A 23,242-nucleotide genomic window follows, 5' to 3' on the forward strand; every position below is an offset into this window, starting at 1 on the left:
TAGCAAGCAAGTTTGGCTAATGCATAACCTGGTACTGGCAAGAATACATAAATCATAAACAATTCAAATAAGTATCACCAGAAAATCCTTAATGTGCAGATTTTGAGAAGTATTCTTGAATTCTAAAAACAATGAAACTAATCAGACCTTCAATTAGCTGTTGCAGTAATAAATGTGCAATGGTGTAAATTCTCAAAGTTAAATTTAATTACCTGGGTTTTGCCATCCACTAATAGCAGTATCATCCTCTCAATGCAGTGACGAGCTTCCAGTAAGTTCTGCTTCTGCACTGTAGCTCCCTTAGAAACGCCAGAGAGGTTGGAGTTTGCCAGAATCCTCGATATCCAGTTGGCACTCAGCTTGTTAACCCCCTCACTCAGCCCAGTACTTTCACTTTTCCTGTCCTCCTTCCATCTCTCCTTGTCCATTGTCCGTCTGGCCATTCCTTGAACTGAGGCTGTGGCTCTTCTACCTTAAATAAATCCTCTGATTCAGAGTTTTCTCTCAGTAAATCCATGTGTTTTCCTCTCACAGAGGAGTTAGGGTTTTATGTTCTAGGTCCATGTACCACTACAGTAGATGTAATTCATAAATAAATTTCACTTTAATCTTATGTATATCTAGTTATTTATTACATTTTCAAATATGTTTGCATTCCAGGTAAGGGTCTTCTGCAAAAGTGCACATTTATGAAAAAGGCCATAGGGTTTTCATGAGCTGTCTACAAATGCATAAAAAACAATTAGGTTTTGTTTCATCCTCGCTTGCCTCCACAGCACCTTAACACCTAAAAAAAAGAAAAACATTTTTAAAATGCTTCTCCAGTATTGACCTTCCTATCAGCACCATAACTGTGTCAAATACTGATATGATACAGTGAATAGAAGGTGCTACCTGATGTGGGTCCATGGTCACTTTCATTAAGGCCAAAGAATAAATGCTAAAGAGAAAAACAAAAAGAGGAACAAAAACTAAAGGAACACAAGGGGTTTAATAAACAGGTGAAAAAAAGAGAGAGAAGAAAAATGGTGTCAAAAACTTTATACAATAACACACAACATCAGTACATTGGATGCAAACTCCCTCACATTCTCTCTTGCCTTGTCCAGTTTTAGTTCACACTTTGACTACCAACCATGACAGAAAGCTTCTCAGAAAGAAACAAATAAAATGTGAATATGTACCTTTTCCTCTATTTCCTTTATTTGCCTCTTTTGCAAGTCAATCCTGTCCTCGAGCTCTCTAATTCTCTGCAATGCAAAGACATAAGAGGTTAGTTGGTCAACTTGTGTTCAAATATAAAACTAAGACCATTCGGCCACAGTCATTCCTTCACGCACAAAAAGAAGCAGATGATAAACAGTTAATAAGACCATGCTCCAGCTATTCCTGTAACTACTCCAAATAGTCTGCCTCCTACCCATCATGCCCTCTGTCTCCATGGTAGCTGTGTTGGGTAAGAATGGGCTCCCATGGCAACTGAAGAGCAGCTTTAAGTGTGAACAGTAGAAGTGAGTCCATCTGTGAGACTTTCAACCTGAGCAGCTTATTCTCTGACTACTCTTTATTCACAACACATTTGCGTGAACAGAAAAAAGGAAAAATACAAATTCTCATGCAAATTCACTAGGACAGGACAAGTTTTTGAATTTAATGTCATCTGTTTAATTAATCTTGGCCGATGCTGAATGTTGCAGCAGAGGTATAGGCAAATGTTCAAATATAAGTCCAGTTACTAAGTTTAATTGAGAAAATCGATCAGGTCTTAGTTACAAATATACAGTGTTGGTGTCCCATTAAAACTATGATTTCTGGCCTAAACTGAAGATTATGTTCCTTATTTCCATCTTTAGATTTTTTACAAGCATTTTGATTAGTTAGTTTGTATTTCATGGGTTGATTAATAATGTTAGTAAGCTCATTCAAATGAGGTTTAAGGTGTTGTGGTTGTTGATGTGGTAAATGAATAATGTACTGTACAAGCCATGGGTGTAAAACTACTGTGAGGGCTGCAGTGTGGAGGGATACTGAAGGAGTGGGGGGGTATTCAGATCACAATGATATACACAAACATACACACACACACACACACACACACACACACGCACCCGCACACAGGCGCGCGCACGCGCACACACACACACACACACACACACACACACACACACACACACACACACACACACACAGTCGCTCTGTCTCATTTTCTCACTTGTCCACTTCTACATATGCACTTACAGGTAGAATTACAGGCACCACACACAGGGATACTGCATCTTTTTCAGAGCACCAGAGGTCTGGTGGGTTCAAACGACTCAGACAGGTACCAGGGGTCAGATTTAGGGTGGGTAGGGCTCAGTAACCTGACTCAATTTGTTATAAGCCTTACCTGCTGGGCCTGCTGTAGGAGCTCCATGCGCTCCTGTAAGATCTGACTGTCATACTGCCGGCTCTGCCGGAGAATCTGACGCCGCAGCTTGTCCACGGCTAGCCTCAGCTCCTCCCTCTGCCTGTCTGTCAGCGACTCGGCCACCGCTCGGCATGCCGGCTGCTCCTGCTGCAGAGCGCTATACAGCGTGGCCTCCAGCTCCTCGATCCTCTGCACAGCCACCCACATACAGATACACAAACACACATACATACATACACACACACCCGGACGTGCACATGCGCATGCAGAAATCCACACAGGCATGCACAAGCGCACACATGGAGGCACACGCACACAGACGGATACACATATGCACACACGCGCGCACACGCACGCAAACACACAGACAGACACACATACACACACACACACACACACACACACACACACACACACACACACACCACTGTGACCATGGCAGATATGGAGAACAATGTTCCACTTCATGTTGGGTGTTAGACTTGGCTTTCACATGGTAACTTCATTATATTAAGAACACAAACCATGTTTTTATTCTGATGCCCAACTCTTCCAGAAAAGTTACCATGTAAAAAAGCATGCTTTCACCAACACAATATAAAGTGGGACCATAAACACAAACCAACACCAAAACTGACCAATAAAATGGTTAGAGTTATATGGAGAGTGGCCTAAGTTTAACTGTTTTCTGGGTACAGTCTATGTAAGCCAGCGGGAGGGGACAATGTTTCAAGATCATTCATGCTAACAAATCTCAGATTTGAAATTGTATTAAACCTCTTTGTCTAGAATTTTTCTTTAACTTCACCAGGTGGCCACTTGAACCAAGTTACACAGAATATTCATAGAGACATTATATCTCTAAATTTTCTGCAATTTAAGGGAGTAAATCAGTGATGGGCCTTCTATGGAGATAAAGGAGAAGGCCAATTAACAAGAGGCCAAATACCCCGGCCAATTTGTTTTCTTAGATTGTTTGCAGAATTTAGACTTCAGTGGTTAAAAGATGCAGTATCCCGACACAATCTGACAGATTTGACCTTCATGGAGCATGTTGCATTCATGATGTTTAATGGGATCCCAAACGTTTATGTGTCATGCTGGAATGATAATGTTGCACCCCTGCATTCCTGAATCATTTTTATCATGAACCATTATGCCTTGTACACAACCTTGGTGAATGTTGTTATTAATATAAATGGGTGCATTTTGTCTATTAGAGTGGCTTTGGCCATCCTCTGTATAAAGGGGACAGGTCATACTGCCGCAGGCTCCATACCATGTAGGCCTGGTCCAAGGCTTGCTTCCTATAGTCCAGCTCTTCCTCGAGAAATCCTTTCTGCTTACTGAACAGCTCCTGCAACAAGACGTGACAAAATATAATACAGGGCATAGTATCACATGTGAATGGTAGTAGAATCAGTGTGTACCATGTGTGTTACACTTTACAGTCTGGATAGGCTTTTTGACATTAGAACAGCAGAAACAGAACATGCAGATAAATAGTTTGTTTTGTGTATATAATGAGGGAAGGTCAAGCATATGCATCCGACACAGTGAAAACAATTGAAGATTTGTGTACTCTAACGGTAAATTAATTGATGGATGTACTCTTACGGTAAATTGATTTTTTACCTTGTCATTTTCCAGGTCGATCATCTTCTGTGTGAGAGCAGCTTCTGTGCTATCTATTTTTTTCAACCACTGTACAGGGAGGATTGGGTCAAAATTGGATAAAGGATTAATGCTTTCATCAAAGCAAAAAAAAAAAAAACTGTACTACTTTCATCCATATTTACCTTAACAAAAATGACTAAACGTAGTGGCTTTATTGATAATAAATGAAGTGTTATAGCAATGCGTGCCCACTGTGTGTCAGTAAAAATACACCACGTTAGAGAGACTGACCTTTTCACATAGAGAGATCACTGTCCCTGCCTGGATCACTGCAACTTGCTCTTCATTTCTGAGATTCTACAGAAAATATAAGGAGGTAGAGTTATCAGAAATTACAACTATGGCTGAGTTTTTTTTTTTTAAGTATCTATTAATAGATATTATACTCCAACAGTGTGTTTGAACTCACCCCATTATCCCCCAGGATGTCCAGTTTCTTCATCAGTTCAGGAATGATTACATCCTGCACAGAGGTCAAAACCAGACATGATACCGACAGTGTAAAAGAGCCTTATAGGAAAAAAGTCTGGGTTTTGTGAATAAGTTTTCACCTTGATCCCCTCCTGGTGGCAGTAGATCTGCAGGGCACTGCTGCTGTTCTCAGGGAACGTAGACATGTGGAGATTGAGGGCAGGAGATCTGCGCTCCCTCTCCTACAGGGGGTACATATAATGTTAATACTCACATACACACACCTAGAGTAAAACATAGTCCTTTCAGCAGAACTAACAAGGTTTCGACCAGTCCTACAATAATGTTAAAGTTCATCACACTGAGCCACTGGTGGTGAGCAGTGAGACACAAAATGTGAATGACAGGTACTGAATGTAAAAGAGTGGAAATGGGAGTGAATGTGGGATTTACTTACATGACACTCAAAACATGGCCAGGATCTGCCAAAATGAGGGAGGTGGAAACCCATAGATTTAAATAATAAAACCAAACCAAACCAAAAAAGGGATTCAAAACACATGCTGAAACTTATGAATGTCCAAATTCAGGCAGGAAAGCTACATATACAGATTCAAAATCAACTGATATGATTTATTGATTGAATGATGGTGATGCAATTATTATTATTAGAAAATACAATTAGATCTCTGTGTAAGTTTCTTGACTTTTTCCGGCACATGTATATATAACTTAATAATATATAACAATAAAAATACCCAAAATACACCTCACTCTTAATATGTCCTTAATTATTAATTAGCCACAGCTGTTCATTCAGAAAACAAAACTCAGGACATGCAAAAATGAGAGACAAAATGAACAAAGATGGGAATGGATGGTGAACTTAAATACATTTTTATTCAATTAAAAATTATATTCATCTTAACACAACATTCTTTCATTTAAAGAAATATTCCAGTTCAGTGGAGGGGGGTAAATACACAGCTGCCATGCAAAACAAGGAAACACAGATGCATACAGAGGGGGACTCAAGTGAGTTTCAGTGAACAGTCTGTCTCTCAGTCAGTCAGTCAGTCAGTCTGTCTGTCTGGTGAGTCACTGTATGTAGGTCTTGCGTCTTGAGCTGACATTGTTGTTGTCGCCTCCTGGTGACAGTTTGACGCTGGTACAGTCTCTTACTTCCAATTCCAGCACCCTGAATTCCAGTAGCTCATTCTGGTCTCGAGCATCCTGAACCTCAGCCTGCAGCCGCGACTCCGCCTGCTGCAACGCACACATCTATGGACACACACATGCACATCTTTGTAAAACAAATGAAATAGTATGGAGTGTTTTCACTGATTTAAAACTAGTTACTAAGGATATTGGATGTCCTGGAGTTGTATTTTACATATTTGAATTAGCAAGCAAGTGTGATCCCAAATTTACAATCTCTGTAGGAGCATTGAATCTACTCTACTGTAATTTCCCCTTTCTCCACAGATTGAGGACGTGCTGAGTAGTATTGCTTTGTTTCCCTTGTATCCACAGAATTAACACTTGCTGTGAGTATTGAACTAAAGTTAACTAAAAGTTTTGATACTGCGTTAAATGTGTCAATAGCACAGAGTATTGAAATCATTCATGCAATCATACTCTTCTTTATAATGTTTTGCTCAAACAGTTGCTGTTTTATATATGTACACACACACACACAAATATATATATATGTATGTTTGTGTGTGTGTGTGTGTGTGTGTGTGTGTGTGTTCTTTTAAAGAAAAACAGGAGTTATAGAAAATATATAAATATATGTTTATATTTCTCATAGTAAAGCATAGTTTTTGTATCGGTACCGTAACTCAGGTACTGCGTCACAACTAGTGTTGAGAAATTCAGCCCTGATTGACGCTAAGTACAGAAGATGCATTGACATCTTGACACAGTATCTATGCTGGCAATAAAGTGATGCATTAAAACTGAGTATATGCTAATGCAATCTACCTTCTCGTGAAGTTCCTGGTTGGTCCTGAGCAAGTACTGCTTCTCCTCCACCCACTTTGAATCCTGCCATAACAACCAAACACAACATCAGCAAGAAATGACACCAGCAAGAACAGGAAAGGAAGGAAAGGATCCCGACAACCACGTGTAATGAACAAAACAGTCAGTAACACAATCAGCCAACTCAAAACCTACAGGTAACACATGTGACATATCTACTGTATTTACAAATGACGCATGCAAATGTAACATAGACACAAACAGACAGGAACAGAGTGGCGGTAGCATAAGTTTATTGATCAAGAGAAATAAATAGAGCCCACTCCTGAGATAACAGAGGAAAAAAGAGCTGACTTCACAGTCATCCAGAGTTCACAGTAACAGGAGGAGCAGAAGGCAATCTGAGCTGAAAAACAGCAGAGCAGCAAATCAAAATAACAGAGCTGGATCAAGCCAGAGTGGAACAGGCAACAGGCAGTAAAAATGCAGTAACACAAAGAAACAATTTGACAACAAATGAAGAAACTAAGAGTATTGATATAATGCATCATAATAGTTTTAGTGTTCCTCATGATATTCTTTATAGTATTTATAATTATTGCCTTGCTCAAAGTAATTATTTCTTTAAATATACGTAGTTTTGACAAAATAGGCAAGGCTTTTCTTCTACGCATGAAAAGGTTTGGCTTAGTTCTTAGACCAAAATGTTTCATGATGACAAATTAAATAAACTAAAATCAATGTAAACTGTGTATTTTCATATTCAGAAATATGTGAGATATTACTAGATTAAGATCTTGTATATTAATTTACTCATAGCTGACAGGAATCAAAGTGTTTAGGCCTCCTCTCTGTGGTCGACCGCACAGAAAGACCCAACAAGAAACATAACCAACAACATGAAGGACAGAGGGTGAGGCAGAGCATGCAGGCACAGAGCTGTGACACCACGCATGCAGGAAGTGACATTACAGGATTCTGCGGAAGACCTGGTCGGCATAGCGCCAGCCCAGGAGCAGAGCAGCCAGACAGACATGCAGGAGGGCCAGTGAGAGCAGGACCACAGAGCTCCTGTCCCCATCCCTTGTCTTTGTTACCTGCCCCCTCTCTGCCAAGGCCTTCTCCAGGTCAACGATCTTGGCCTGGCAGCTGCTGAGCTCTGACTGCAGCTGCTCACGTGTCTGTGGGAGGGAAGGTCAGCCATCAGGGACCAGATTGCAAATCAGACAAAAGCAGAATAGAAACTGAAAACTTTCCGAGGTACTGCTGCAAAATGTGTAAACTCTAACTACTAGGGGAATGGTAAAGGAGGCAGAGAGATTAAAAGTGATGCTACAAACCCTGGCTTCCCTCTCAGCATCCAGAGAGCCCCCAGTCTGCTCTTGCAGGAGGGCGTACGCCCGCTGAAGAGCCTGGTACTCTCTGGTGAGTTGACGGAAACGAAGCTCTGACTCCTCACGGGAAACACTCTGTGGTACCAAGGAGGACAGGGTGAAACTAACACACAAACCTTTACCTTAACTTATCTCTGATTCTGTCAATTATTTTTCAATGTCCTTCCTTATTTTTGGCAAGTTATCTCAAAATTTATGCAGCACATCTTTCGGCTGACTGAAAAATAGAATATAGTTGAAATTATTTCATTCAATGTAGACAATTCATTTTCTTACCTCTTCCAAATCTTCCTCTGGGGTGGCAGGTGTGCGGTCAGTGAGGTCAGTGTTATAGGAGGTGAGAGAGGATGTCTCAGAGTCAATGGACTCCTCATCAAATCCAAAATACGTCTCCACAACATGCCTCTGCAGTGAGGAGTAGAGGAGTAGAGGATTTGCACATTGTTAAATCAAAACCTTACATACATTTTTTATAGAAAGCCAGTCTGTCTGTCAAACATTCAACCAGATTGTATCGCACCTGATTTCAAATGACATAATTCCCATTTTGAAGTCAGTTAAGTTTCTAATACACCACACGTATGATTAAGTTTCAAAAATGCTTCCATTTGAACAGTAATAGTTAATTCAATAACATTTTGTCTAATCCAGGTACTGTCACTCTCTCGCTGATCTCAGTTTTAAGCAAATCAGATCAAGTCTCGGCATGTCCATTACTTCTTTCTTTGTATTAACTTTTCCAAACCTCAGAGTCCTTACCATCATGTTTATAAGTCATCTCCTGGCAACCAGAGAAGTAAAGGCAAACCAAGGCACACAGGCAAATGAAGGAAGAGAAGTAGAGGATAAAGAGGATGTACTCCGTCATTGTGCTACCAGAAAAACAGTAACTATAAACAAACCCCTAGATTACGTTTATTATATATGGACTACACCAGCTGATCTATACAGCGCTTTGCAGGCCTGTCCACAAAGCACAACTGCTTTCCGTCGCACTCCTACACAAAATGGAAAAGCTGACAACAAAGCCTCTGGTTACAATCAAACTACTCCTGCAGAAAAATCAAAAGGCAAGCTTCAGAGTTTTTTTGTCTCTGTGCTCATGAAATCTGCTGCTGTGTTAAATTCCCAAAAAGAGAAACAGATTTCTGGGTGCAAGTCCAAGAGCCAAGGTGCATTGACCAAACCTGCATCCACCTCGCCAAGGTGACAAACTGCTTCCAGCAGGAGAGAGATAAGACAGTCCTCCTCATAGCAACATCACCGGGCTTAAAATGTTCCCTGAGGTATTAGCTCAAACATGCACACTCAAATGCACACAAGTATCACAGCAATTATTTTTTCTAACACACCTCACCTCACCCAATTTGTTATTGTCATCCCTTCTCTCTTTATTCTCACACAAGGAAGAACAGATAAACAAAGATGCAAACTGCTGCTCACAAATGAAGCTTGTAGTTTTTTTCATTAATGTATTCACGGTCCTAAAATAAAATAAAATATACACTAGTAGAACATTTTTTTTCCATCAGCTTGGCATGGTTCGTGCAGAAGTTGCACGTGTTCAGCGTGATGCTCCCAGCTGTGAGGGATACTGTCATTATTGTCTCCTGAGCCCAATTAAACACAAACACACACACACGATCAAGTGAAAACAGTGTTTAAGCATCAGTCAAGCACAGACAGGGTAGTTGTTAGTTACACACCACTGGGTTAACAGAGTTTTTAAAACACTCACGGACACTTACTTTTGTCAGTTTGAGAGGTTTCCTCCTGTTCTTTTTGCTCATCACCAAACGATCACGTTCCTAAAAACAAGCACAGAGCAGATCAACAGACTTGAGATTCAGACATGCCTCAATCAGCTGCACAACCTTCACACAATTCAGTCAAGACATTAACTGTCATCAGATTATTTCACGCAGCAGTGTCCATTTTTTCAGTTTCTTCAACTTTCAGGGTGAAAGGAGAACATAAGAAAATGAAAACCAAACTGTTCCGATAACTGAGATTAATTGCTAATGGTGGACAGCAAACAATAGCATCACAGGAATAAAGCATGTGGGTTGAAGCTCTAGAAAATGAGGGAATTAGCACCTTGTGACGAGTCGGGCTGTGATGGGAAGGTAAAGACAATAATGTGGGAGGGTAAAATGGGAGAAGATGAATAAATGAGACAATCTCTGCTGAATTTGAGATTGTGTAGACATTTGTGGAAGCTAAAAACACTTTCCACCATACCCAACCACTGAGCCTCCTGAAAATATATAACTTATTCTCATAATCCAGAGGGATCCAAAAGGCAGAGAGGAGCAGCAATTGGGGGTTTTTAAATACTTTCGCAATGCGATGCCCTGACTTTGGGCAGGGCAAAATCGAAGAAATGGATGAAATCTGTATGTAAAAGGTATAACAGGCATCAGTCCTGGTGGTTTGAGTAAAATCCTGACCTGCGTGAGCTCGTCAATGATGCCACGTTGCTCAGCAACCTGCAGCTTGAGGAACTCCACTTCCTGTTCCTCGTGGGCATGGCTAAGGTCTGTCAGGGAGCTCGGCCGCTTGAGCTGCGGTTGAATGGCTTGTTGTTGTGAGGGTGGTCGAGAGGAGGAGGCTTTCTCCTTCTGAGGGAGGGACAGAGAAGGAGAGGCCAAATGTGGTTGAAGAGAATTATTTCATGCTTTTCCTCAAATGGCCACTAGAGGTCCTGTTTCTATTTTAATTAAATTCTCAGTGACACTGAAAGTACCACAACAAAACCCCTTTTCCTCAACAGATGAAAGCTAAAATAGTTGTTATTTTCTACTAATATTTGAACTGTGAATTCATCTTTAACTACAAAGAAGAGGGAGACGACAGAGAGCAGAGGTAAACCACATGCCGGGTGCAGCTCACCATCTCAGCGTTCTCTCGGCTCAGGTTCTTGAGTTTCTCCTCCATGCGTTGCAGCGTTTGCAAGAGGTCGTCATTCTTCTTGGACAGGCGCTTGTTCTTCTCAAACATGGGCTTCATCTGGCTCTCTGCCTCTCGGACTCGCTTTAACTGGACAGAGGAAGGAAACAGGGGAGGGAAACATTGTAATCTTAAGTCTTCCCCTCTAGTCACACAAAGTTTGAGCAGGAGAGAAAAGATCAGGGCTGGAGTTAGAAAATGAGATGTTTTAATACAGCTTTCATAGGCATGTACTGTATGTTTATCTGTTTTTATATGTGTATATCTGGCCACACTTTGCATGCCTATAATCACTGCACGTATGTACTTCTGCATGTGTGTTCCTCACTAGTTCATTCCGCTCGTCGGCCAGCAGTGCATTTCTGTCCTCCAGCTTCCTGATGACCGAGTGGAGCTCTGCAATCTTCAGCTGGAACCTCCTCGTGTCACGCTCCTCCACCTCCTGTTGAGCAGGGGGGAGAGGAGAAGAGGAGGAAGACAAAAACTGAACAAAGGGAAAACATGCAGACAGGCAGGCAGGTAATGGAGATGGATGGGAGAGGGGGTGTGATTGGATGATGGATGAGTTGGCATGTCACAGTGTCAATGTGAACCTGTGCAGTATACACAGTATATCCACATGCTTCTCATGAATATATGAGCTGTAAGTGCATTTGTGACTGAGTGGGCAGATATACAGTAGAGTGTGGAGACCTCTAATATGATAGGTAGTCTTACATGTCCATAGAAACAAATGATAGATTCACTCAAAGTCTACAGGTGTCCCTGAATTTCCTTAAAAACTAAAATGGTGGGGTAGAAGACCTGCTAGAGAAACACAAACAGAATAGTGCTACAGATAAAGTTTAATGTTTCAAAGTTTTAAAGTCCAATAAAAGCTTTAATCAGGAATGAAATGATTGTGCACATTTCAGAGTTCCTGTTACATTACAAGTGTATTCAGGCCTTCATGCACACATTCAGATGCATATGTGTACATTTGGTCTTGTTTCTGCATTTACCTGGTTGTTAAGCAAGTCTGTGTTGTCTCCTAGCCCAGGCACCACCTCTCTCTTTGGGCTGCCGTGGTTGTGTCTCTCAGCCTCTCGTACCTGGCCCAGCTGCTCATCCAGGGCTTCCTTCTGGAGCTGAAGCTTCTGGGCGTAGCCTGCCTGCGCCCCCAACTCTCTCTCCAGAGCACACACCACCCGGTCCTTTGCCTTCAACTCATCCATCTACAAGGGGGATGAATAGCAACAGGGTGGTGAATGGTGGTCAGACAGTTTTAAATTTAAACTTAGTAACAGCCCACATTATTATTACTGAAAATATAATAATAAATATCATAATAAATGACACTATTTACTTCAGGTATTTCTGTGATCATGCTGGAGATACTCTATGAAATTCATCACAAATTGATCTTGAGCTATTATTTCACTTTTAACACCAATGTGTGTGTGTATCTTGTTTAATAAAGTTTGTTTTTGTTCTGTTGATTTTAGTGTGAACAATTAGGCTAAGTGTAATAAAGTTCTTACTCCTATGACCCACAGTCTCCTCCATCAGTCTGACAAGATCTATGCTCCAATGGCCGAGAACAGAATGAGGGAGTGACAGTGTTTTAGCTTTTAACACAGTGTCCTCCAGCTCTGATTAATTTATGGAGCTTTGTTCTTGCTCTATGTCACACAGCCTCTTCTGACAAATGTTCCAACTTCTACTTCCCATCACATTTAGCTCTTTAACACTGGTATTTCCTGCACTGCCTATATCCATCCTACAGCCACGCTTTATCCATTTACTCCTCCGTTTCCAAATATTAAGTCTCAAACATTCCTTTGCTAACAATGATGCCTGTTATTGTAGCCCTACTGTATGTAATAGGTTAATGAGTAACAGCATGTATACAGTGTTTTATTTTGGCAGATAAGCACCACATGGTGAGATAGACAGTGCAGCAATTAGCCTCCAACTGCCACGATGACGAGATAAACTCTGGGCTGGGACTGAACTTCAGAAACAGGAAAACAGATGTCGGTGTGTGAGGGACTTTGGTGATATTCAAATATGGTTGGGACAGAGAAGGACTATGAAAATAACAGCTGCTGGATTTGTCAAGCTAACTTATCACTGAGGAATAATAATATATGGTTTATAGGGCAGTGTAAGCTCTGTCTTTTCATAGTATATATTACAGCCTCCTATTATGTAATTTAATTGAGGTCAACTCATTGTGATGGACATAACAGGACATGTTTTTCTTTCCAATAGAGGTATGCAGGGAAGTAATCATATATGGTCTTAAATTTTAAAGGACCTGAAAAACTATTTTCTCAATCTGTGTGTTTTGCACCAGTTAGGATTTAACAACATTTTAATTTAAATGTCATGATAGTTATGGGATTGTTTGCTTATTCTGCCGAGCCACAGTCATGGTCAAACCACACACAGTCCTGATGAGGCAGATTAGCTCAGTTTTTCCGTGTAAAACATTTAATAAGTAATTAAATGTTACATCATAACTACTTATTTAATGATCAATATTTGAGTTTTTAAGATATATTAGACAGTCTTGGTATGTTGACACTCTAAATATGAATTTGTTAACTGGCATGGAAAGGTAAATAAATGTTAAATGTACTGAATAATTTCTAAGTTTTGATTATCTGATGAGTAGCATCTATGAAATATTACAGTCACCATCAACAGTGTCTTTTGGCAATATTTTAATTTAGTAGCTTTTATGTCAAGACTTAGCTGGTGGCCACTTTAGATAACGTTATGCTTCCCAGCAGCATGTGGTCTCACCAGTCGGCGGATGTCTTTCTCACAGTCTCGTTTGATACGATGAACTTCATCTTGGTGCTGTTGGTAAGCTGTGCGGAGATCTGCTGCTTTTGCTTTATCAGCCTGCAGAGCATTTGCCAGCGCCTCCTCAGCCTGCTTCCTGGCTGTCTTCTGTTCCTGGATCTAAAAGACCACACAGACACACAGACACACAGACACAGACACAGACACAGACACAGACACACAGACACACAGACACACAGACACAGACACAGACACACAGACACACAGACACACACACACACACAATAATATTGATACACACAAAAACAACAAAGAGAGTGATACTCGGGCATTTATAAACACGTGTCCCATCCCATTAAACAGCTGTAATGATAGATGCCCTGTTTGTTTGGAAGGCTAATGTGAAACAATAGCTTGGCAACAGGCTTTTCCATCCTGCTTCCTGTTTTTCAGCAGTGAATTTACAAAGGTTTACCCAGTCCCACATCAACACTCAACAATGACACACACATAAAGTATGTATATATGCACATGTACATTCACATAATGTCCTCAGAATGACAACTTTCCACAAAAAAATTGTTTATTTATCTGAGAACAACATACAATGCCCTCAGAAAATATTCAATCCACGACACTTGTTTGACAGTTTTGTGTGGTCAAAGCCCTAATATGAAAGAAACACCATTACAGGCATTACAACTGACAGTTGATGCCAATGTTGAGTGCTTACTGGCATTGCTGTATTGACAATAAGCAGACAGATCTGAGGTACATTAGGCTGAGCTCTACTTTGTGAAAGGAAGAACAAACTAGATATGGTGTGAAAGCAGCATTAGGATTAGGATTATACTCAGTGTATTAGGTGATATCACAGGTCCTACTTCCATATTTTTCCACAATGTATTTTGGAAGCATAATCAATACTGCATTACTGTCGCTTATATGCATGCTATCATTTACCTCCTGCTGTAGCTTTAGCCTCTCCCCATCAAAAGCCCTCCTGGCCTCCTCCCGAGCCTCTCCAAGAAGAGCATTTTTGAGCTTATCAGCAGCTCCATCTCTCAGTGCGTTTACAAGCCCCTGGAGCCTCTGCACCTCTGTATCCCGGATCTTGATGGCCCGGGCCAGCTCGGATTCATGCTGCCGCGCCAAGGCCTCACGGGCAGCCGCTATCTCACGTAGCTTTTCTTCATGGAGTTTGGCACGCAGGTCAGTGAGTGCCACAGCATGTTTATGTTGTTCGAGCTCCCGAGCCTGCCGCTGCTCCTGGAGCCGCTCACGGAGCTTACATACCTGGTGGAGACACAGTAAGAAGGAATACTCCTGTCAACCAGTCATCGTGATTTACAGTATATCATCAGTCCCCAGTGTGTTCATCCATTTGCCCAGATTGTGTGCAGTAGGGCTGCCCCATAAACCTAATGGTTGACCAAGTTTTGATTGGTCAGGGGGTGACAGCAAAAAAAAACATCAAACTCCACAGGCAGTGGTGACACTCAGTCAGTCACAGGGTGATATTGTTTACATGGCTGGTCCCTGCAGTTATTAGATAGTGATTTAATATGTTGGGCAGGAAATCATGGGATCATAGGATCATTTTGAGAGGAAAAGGACGAGCCTAATATCATTCCTCAACCTCTAACAGGGCTTATCATTCAAACATGTAAGCAGACTAATGCTAGCCACTTAGCATTAGCCTGGCTAGCCTAGATAAATATTATCCAAAATAAAATGGATGCATAATAAGCTCTTATTATAAGTATGGTTACTCTTATTATAAGTAACCATATATTACTATAAGTATTATAAGTATAGTATAAGTAGTACAGTTTCTTGTAAGTGTACTTGTATTGAATATTAGCTGCAGCTAAAAAGCATTTTCTACTTTATGACTGTGAGCCTGCGTTAATAAGTGATCACTTCTAAATTATTCTTCAACAATGTCCACCGTCTCCTTCCTCTGCTTCCTCTAAAGGGGACTACGTTTCTACTGCCACTGCCATCATTTTTCTGCACTTCTTCTTGCTCCCTCTCACCTTGCCCCGCTCCTGCTGCAGCTCAATCTGGATGTCCATGAGTTTGCTCCTCAGCTCCTCGTTGGTGGTCTGCACTGAGTCAACCATCACCTCCGATTTCTCCGGCTTCCTTCCCTTTTTCAGGGGTGGGGCCGCAGGGGGTGTGGATGATGACATAGCACTCTAGCCGTCCAGTCAGGACGGACATAAGAGTGCCAGGTGTGGCAAAATGGAGGAGAGACTCAGTTGCTGCTCCTCCTCCTTGTGAGACCCTGCATCACCATCATGTGGTTGTCAAGTCTACATCGTTGCTGGAGGATGCTGAGAGTTTCTGTTTGACCGAGACAGACAGACAAACAGACAGAAAAGGTGGAAAAAGGGTGAGTCAGTGTTAAAAGAACTGGGTTAACGAAACTATTCTGCACAATACACTGGACCCAAGCCACATGACACACTCCAGGCTGGGGAAAACAGACTATTTTTGGGACTAACATTTACACTCTCCTCTGGCACCCTCTTCTCTCCAACATATACACGTGGGTCATTTATCATCATCCTATTCCAGTCCCCGGGCTGTACTTAGAAGCTACACGGTGCATGAAAATGTGTCTGGCCACCATGGTTATGGTCCCTAGCCTCCAACATCTCACTGGACCCTTCTTTCCTTCTGTAGATGAATAAATTCATCCTTTACTGTGGTGAGTCTTGACATTCCTCTGGTCAGAGATTCCATGATGTGTTCTTGGCCTGCAAGCTAAAGAATAAAGGGCAGGCCTAGCATTACTGTACAACTGAACCACACAAACCAAGGCAAATACAAAAGGATTTAAATCAATGATTAATGTATCCTCTCTGCCTTTTTTTGAAGGCCGGCTAGAGTTGTGTATTTTTTAGCTTATTTTATTCTAGATGTGTTGCTGAGATGACACACATTCGCTCAGCTGAAAGTGGACTCTAATCTCTTTCCTGGAATGAATTGTAACCCAGTAACCTTCCACTCTTTCTGCTCACTGTTAAATAAATAATGCAACAATGAGGGAGCTGAGGCATTAAGATTGTAGGTGCCGCCATCTTTTTCTACACACACATTACCAACCATTCATACAACATACACAGATGGCAGTAACAGTTACCAAGGCAACCCCTGCTCTCAAAAAAACTGTATTCGTCTCATAGGAAAGGATGATGGGGAGGAGAAGTCTCACGGTGGATTTGAAACACACACATAGACAGGGTGCACGCACACACACATACACACACACCATTGCATCGTATAGAGGCTGCACATTTGCAAAACGCACGTACAGGCACACATGATGTTGTTATCTGATCCAATCTCTGAGCTGAGGTTGACTGAGAGACAGAAATGCACTGATGCTGGGGGGCAGGAAAGCTTTCTTCCACATGGATTTTTACACAGCACGCACAGTTGGGAGCCAATGGAAGAGGAAACAAATGAAAGAGATGGGATTAAGCCTATAAGAGAGAGGCAGGGAAGAAGGAAAGAGCTTGAGCACAGAGAAAAATATGCAGACCTCTACCAGAAAAAAAACAACCTCCAACCATCTCCTCTTGCATTCTCCCACCTCTCTACATCCCTCCACCCCCACTGACTGACATGGTGATGTTACCGAGGAGAGGCAATCCGTGATCTCACTCTCATTCACAGAGGCAGAAAGAGAGAGGGGGAGAGAGGGATCATTCACACACAGAGAGCTCTGACACAAGCACACATTCTCTGAGTCTTAAACAGAACAACTAGGGACAGATACAGCGGACATCTATTCACACAGGCACTGAAGCTCTCCACACGTATTCACATTAGTAACAGACATGTATTCATTTACAAGAAGTCAATAAACTTGATGTTCAATCATGTCTATTGGAATTTGCAAAAAACACCCTGCCACCGTTTTCACCATGTTATGCTTGTCTGTGCCAGTATCCGAGACCAGGTGTAGCAACATGAAATGGCTGAAAGGCATGACGGTCGGTTTCAACAGTTTTTCTTCATATGGGGAGGAGGTGTGTATGTTCATTTTACCAGCGTCTGGAAGCAACATAGAGACCTCTTAAGTGGTTTGTTGCATATCAATGTTTCTTGTTCACATATTTACCCTCACATATTTTAGGTCAGAGCTAGTTCATTTATAAATTTTGCTTGCATCACTACAGACCTCTTGGTCAAAAATATAGGCTGTAGTTTATGTTTCATGTGCAATAAGTCCAGATTTCTCCTGAGATCAACATGCATGCATATGCCAGCAACCTCACACAGTTCCCACAAAGCCTCCTGGAGCCATATGTTCCTAAGCTGGAAGCCAGGAGCCAACCCTGAAAGTTTATAGTTCATGGAAAACCAGGAAACTGGAACATTTTATAGGGGGACCAAGAAGCTAACAAGCACTTTTAATGTTCACAGAAGTAAACAAAAGCCAGCACAGGTCATAGACCTTAAATTACCTCGTCCAGCCCAAATATAAACAGTAAGTCTACATTATATTCTACTGGAAAGCCTCAAAGTGCAAATAAAACATTTCAACAGACAAAACTGACGGTCCAGTATAAATCATCCCTGCCAACACCCATATATTATTGACACGGCCCCACGTTCATAAAAATCACTATGACTCATCAAATCAATCACAAGTCATATTTCACAAAGAGTTATATAAGTGGAATAATACAGGAACAAAAATCATGCACCTTCAAGGCCCATTTAGACGCAGTTAATGTTGCACTGAGACAATAAGCTTAAACAAACAATGGAGCTAAATCACTTGAGGGTGACTGTAAGAAAGAAGTGGTTAAGAAACTCTGCAGCAGCCAAGGAGTTTCACAATTAAGGTAATTGCTGCTTGAGAAATGGACTCTTTGGGTCACGCAAAAAAAAGTCAGCAACAAAATGTGTCCATCAGCACCAAGACAGTATACGAATCTAAGATGAAATGAGGGTCCAAACTACTACCTGGCTGCCACTGGCTGATGTTCTAACTTTGTTTCTTTCAGAACAGGTTGGACAAAGTGTGACAGACATATGGGTAGTTTCATAACTGCCTCAGGAAATCCGTCTTCAGTTAGTGAAATGATGGGTCTGTATAGGGTTACAACATTACAGTGGTTGGTGGGTGTTTCTGGGTTTTGCCTTTTAGTTGAAGGATTGATATGTGGGATGTGAAAATGTTTAGTAGCAATAGTACTTGAGTCCCTTAAGTAACCTACTTCAACAGCTGGATATGGTTTGAAGCCCTTCCAAAAAAAAAACATGTCTGCCTGCCAGTCGGCAATAAAACCTATTACCCATTACCCATTACTGTCTCTGGGACTTATGGTGGCAGTGTTCCTGAAGCCTTTTAGTCATTTGTTTTTCTGCGGGTTTGCAGCATATCTTAGTAACACAGCCATACAATCGAATATAGATTAGATTTAGACTAAATCAAACCACACCTTTTTCCACTTTAATTCATCATATGTTTCTATGTTGTTATGTTTAAGGGGCTTTCTAAAACATCAGGAAATAGTAAAAAAAATACCCGTCATACTTTGTCAGAGATTTTTCTTCTGTTCAACAAACAGTCCAAAATGATGTTCAATTTACTGCAATATACTGTAAAACAGGGTAAGTAGAAAATCCTCACATGAAATTCTGCAACCATCACATTTGGCATCTCTGCTTGAAAATTAACTTAAACAATGAATCAATTATTAAAAGAGTTGCAGACTAATTTCTTGTTGATCACCTAATTGATTAATCGAGCAATCGCTTCAGTTCTTGTTGAATCTTCTAACAGAATTGCCACAACCTCACATTTGCTATTTGTGTTAATTAAAACATCCATTTAAAACAAGTCAAGTGTGGTCGAATAAGTATTGGCATTAGTGCAATAAATCTCGACTTCTGTAACACTAAGAGATGTCCAGTTGTTAAATGACAGTGGTGCCAAGGGATGTCCCCGTTGTGTTAAATATAGACATTGACTTCACAAAGAATTCATGCACAGTACAAATGTCAGTCAATGTCAGTCACAAAATAAACTAGAAGGGCACTCAGAGAGCGTAGACCTCCGACAAGGCCAATGTCAAAAAACATAAACCAAACTTCAGAGAAAAAAAAAATCTAATTCATAATAAATTATCTGGATCTGCCCTCAATTAATGGGTTCTTCCTTGGCGCATGCCCCATCACGCCACCAAATTTGGTGCAAATCTGTTCTGTACTTTTTGTGTAATCCTGCTGATAAATTAACTGGCAGAGGTGAAAACTTATTGATGGAGATCATTCAAAAAAATCTTTTTTTATAAAATGTACCATTTATATTACATTTGCTTGAGTAATTTCTCACTGCTTTTTTGTGACTACATGCCTGTGATATAAAAATATATACTATTATACTTTAAAGGCTAACTCTTTCCTTTAGCTTAGTGACAAAAGGTTATAAATGAAGAACAAAATGTTGGGTGGCCAGATGTCTTTGCAATGGTCACATTCTTATTACACACTTACAGATGGACCTCCTCAAGGCTACACAGACCACACACACACATACATACACACACACACACACACACACACATACTCACAGAGTGTCAAACATTAACCAGACATCAGTGAGATATACAGGCCCATTAAATACATAAAAGAGCTGCAAATGGGAGCTCAAACACTAGACTCTTCACTACTCAGTCTATCTTAAATATCAGTAATGAGGGTGTGGACAAACACAGATCCACTCCTGTTTATACTGCACATTTGTTCTGATGCTTCATAGTACGACATATGGACGGACATGAAACACACCTTCTCATTGTAGTCATATCAGCACCAGCAGAGTGTAGACTGTCAGAGCAGGTCTGACCACACTCCAGACATCCCTCCACAGTCCACACAAACAGACACACACACTCAGGAGTCTAGAGATACACTTAAGACACTGTAAAGATCCCATTGAGAGGCTGAGTAACCCAGCCAAGTGCAACACTAGTGGAGCATATGACCTAAAAAGTACTATGCCAGCAGAATGACTACAAGTTACTGACCCCAATGACTAGTCAACCCAAACAGATAAACAAAAAGTCTCCCTTTCGCTCTGTGTCTCTGTTACGCACACCACTACTCAGTTATGCTATTACTACTTTTATTGCTTACGCTACAGATATTTAACTATTAATGTGTCGGTTTGGCCTCTTCTTGTAGAAGCATTGTGTGTTTTTGGCCTGTGTGTGTATGTATGCTTTTGCATGCATGGGTGCATCTGTGTGTGTGTGTGTGTGTGTGTGTGTGTGTTAACAGTGATGGCTGCCTCTCCCCCCACAGGAAGGCATGATAGTGCAGTCAGTAATGTGATTAACCTCGCCTCTCTCTCTCTCTCTCTCTCTCTCTCTGACTAGCACACAGCACATCGGTCAGTACTGGCTAGTTGCTATTTACCCTCTGGCTTACACATAAACATTAATACACAGTGCAGACATTTACTCATCTCTCTCCCTCACTCACATTAAGAATGTAGGATGAACTACTCTGGTATGTCTTCACGAAAGGGTTAATTAGGAAGGTAGCACAGCAAAGAGAGAAATACACTTGTGGTTATAGTCCACAGGGATTATCCTGATAGCAGCCTGTCACTCAAAGTGTTACACTGAGGAAGGCAGGGGTATGGATGGGGAGATGGGATTATGAATGAAGAATAAATCGGATAAATTAATTAAGTAAGAGGAGAGTGGAGAAAGGCAGGGGGTGAGGGGAGAAACGGGGGGAAACTGTGTCTGAAACCAGTGAATTGCAGAATTCATCTGCTCAAAATCTTACCTAACATAGAGAGACTGGAGGGTTGAGGACTGGGTGAAAATGTAATGTAAAATAATCATAACTAGACAAGTGACCCTACCTTTTTTGAAACACAAATGATAGTTTTGCTCCAGTACCTGCAGCAGAGCTTTCCAACACATATAAGGAGCACAGCATGAATTATAGTTATGCAGCATAGCCAGAGCAGGCTGATCAAACAGAAGTGAGTGTGTAACACATGTTGGCTGTCCACTGGGGCAGATTTACGCGCCTCCAGAGCCGCCTGCTACAGCAGCAGAAATGTTATGACAGACAAGCATCCCTGCCGGCAAAACACAGCGGATGGGCAGGGTGGATGCATGGCACAGGACTGCTTTTGGTAAAGCGATATGCTGGAGATGTTGGGATGGCTTAATGCATTGTGTCCAGCTCTATAATGAGCTGTCAAATGGGAGATTAAAGGGTCGAGTGCAGTTGGAGTGATCGCTGCTAACAGCCTGCCTGTCCGGCTTGCCAACCACACCCCACGGCGACATGCGTGGGGCTGCTGCAGCATCCTCCTCCTCCAGCCACAGAGGTCGGATGTCCTTGCACCCAAACTGCACGGTCTAATGTGTTGGTGTTTCTGTGTGAAGCACTGCCTTGTAGCATTGCTGGTGTGGCGTGCCCGCAGACTAATGTGGTGGTCCATATATCACCGGTGGCCTCCCTGATACCGGGTAAAGGTTGAATCCTCGGGGACGGTTAAGATAAGGAGGAGGAGGACAGTAAAACAGTTTCTTTAACCAGTAGTGTCCGGTAACGTTATCACCACGCTTCATACTTCCTCTTTGGCCTGATGTAACACAGGCTCACCGTGCAGCCAAACCACGGCATTCACATCCATGTCCGGGTCGATATGAGGCTTGGCAGCTGCTACAGGGAGCATGCAAACACAAACCTAAACCCAGACACGATGAAGCCGGGTCGGTGGCTGAAACACGGATGTCGGTTGTGTGTCACAACGACAAAGCAGCCTGTCTACAAACGAGTCGTCAGAAGTTGTCTGTCGTTGCAGACCGAACAAACTTACCTGAAATGGAGGTCCGGTGGTCACAAGTGGCCCGATGTTAAAACGTCGCTGTCCAATTCGCTTCACATCCAGGAAGGGAGGCTGGGCTTCGGTGTGGGGAGCTACTTCTAACTCACCTCAACCGCTCACAAGATGCAGAGCTCAGCTGACTGCAAACGGCGACTATGTACAACTTTATTCCCCCTGTTAACACTACAGCTGAAGTTGTATTTCCACTGATAATAGCGTACTATCCTCTAGCTACAGACTGCACTTCGCCCTGGGCTTCTTCCCCTCCTCTCGCGCCGCACGTTGACATTTTCCTCCACGCCCACGCATGCACACACACACACACTCACACTCACTCACACTCACACACACACACACTGGACTGCACGCGCAACGTCATCCGTTCCTATACATTTCATCCACATGAATAAAAAAAATAGTTAAATAATTAAAGCTGCTTCGATGCCCGTGTCGACGTGAACGTGAAAAAAAGCCGGGCGGGCGTCGCCGGTAGCGTGATAGAAGCGCGACACCTGACTGCGTGTTCAAGAATGACACCGCGCGCGGTAAATGCGTGGACACGCCGGCGTTGCGGGGAAACGTGCGGCGTCAAGGCGTACGGTGGCACAGATACTGTAGTATATATCATACCAACACAAAAAAGACGGGGGTTTCTTCAAATATTATTCTATAAAATTTGCTTTTCATCAATCAACAAAAGAGGGAAATAAGCCTGGAAACCAAAACATTTCTGTTTGT

At 41.9% G+C, this 23,242-nt stretch overlaps 1 protein-coding gene across 2 annotated transcripts; it reads right to left on the reverse strand.

Moving 5' to 3' along the window:
* Positions 1–691: 691 nt before the first annotated feature.
* On the reverse strand, positions 692–22,945 carry jakmip1 (janus kinase and microtubule interacting protein 1). 2 transcript variants are annotated; one of them, XM_022760344.1, is made up of 23 exons: positions 22,496–22,945; positions 15,660–15,969; positions 14,584–14,916; positions 13,618–13,779; positions 11,823–12,041; positions 11,156–11,269; positions 10,771–10,917; positions 10,329–10,499; positions 9,627–9,686; positions 8,155–8,283; positions 7,825–7,953; positions 7,582–7,665; positions 6,485–6,547; positions 5,681–5,779; positions 4,639–4,740; positions 4,497–4,550; positions 4,319–4,384; positions 4,046–4,114; positions 3,690–3,767; positions 2,390–2,599; positions 1,185–1,250; positions 895–971; positions 692–787 (listed from the first exon to the last, which is right to left on the reverse strand). In XM_022760344.1, exons 2-22 carry the CDS (start codon positions 15,813–15,815, stop codon positions 921–923), a joined length of 2,562 nt encoding a protein of 853 aa, XP_022616065.1. In that variant the 5' UTR covers positions 15,816–15,969; positions 22,496–22,945; the 3' UTR covers positions 692–787; positions 895–920. The 2 variants fall into 2 exon arrangements, with proteins under 2 accessions (XP_022616065.1, XP_022616066.1); XM_022760345.1 differs by lacking the exons at positions 692–787; positions 895–971; positions 1,185–1,250; ... (4 more) ...; positions 4,497–4,550; positions 4,639–4,740 and having other exon boundaries at positions 5,380–5,779; positions 11,829–12,041; positions 22,496–22,936.
* Positions 22,946–23,242: the final 297 nt, after the last annotated feature.

The sequence above is a fragment of the Seriola dumerili genome, unplaced genomic scaffold (genome assembly GCF_002260705.1).
Source record: "Seriola dumerili isolate Sdu_G_001 unplaced genomic scaffold, Sdu_1.0 BDQW01000331.1, whole genome shotgun sequence".
In the NCBI taxonomy this organism is placed as follows: Eukaryota; Metazoa; Chordata; class Actinopteri; order Carangiformes; family Carangidae; genus Seriola; species Seriola dumerili.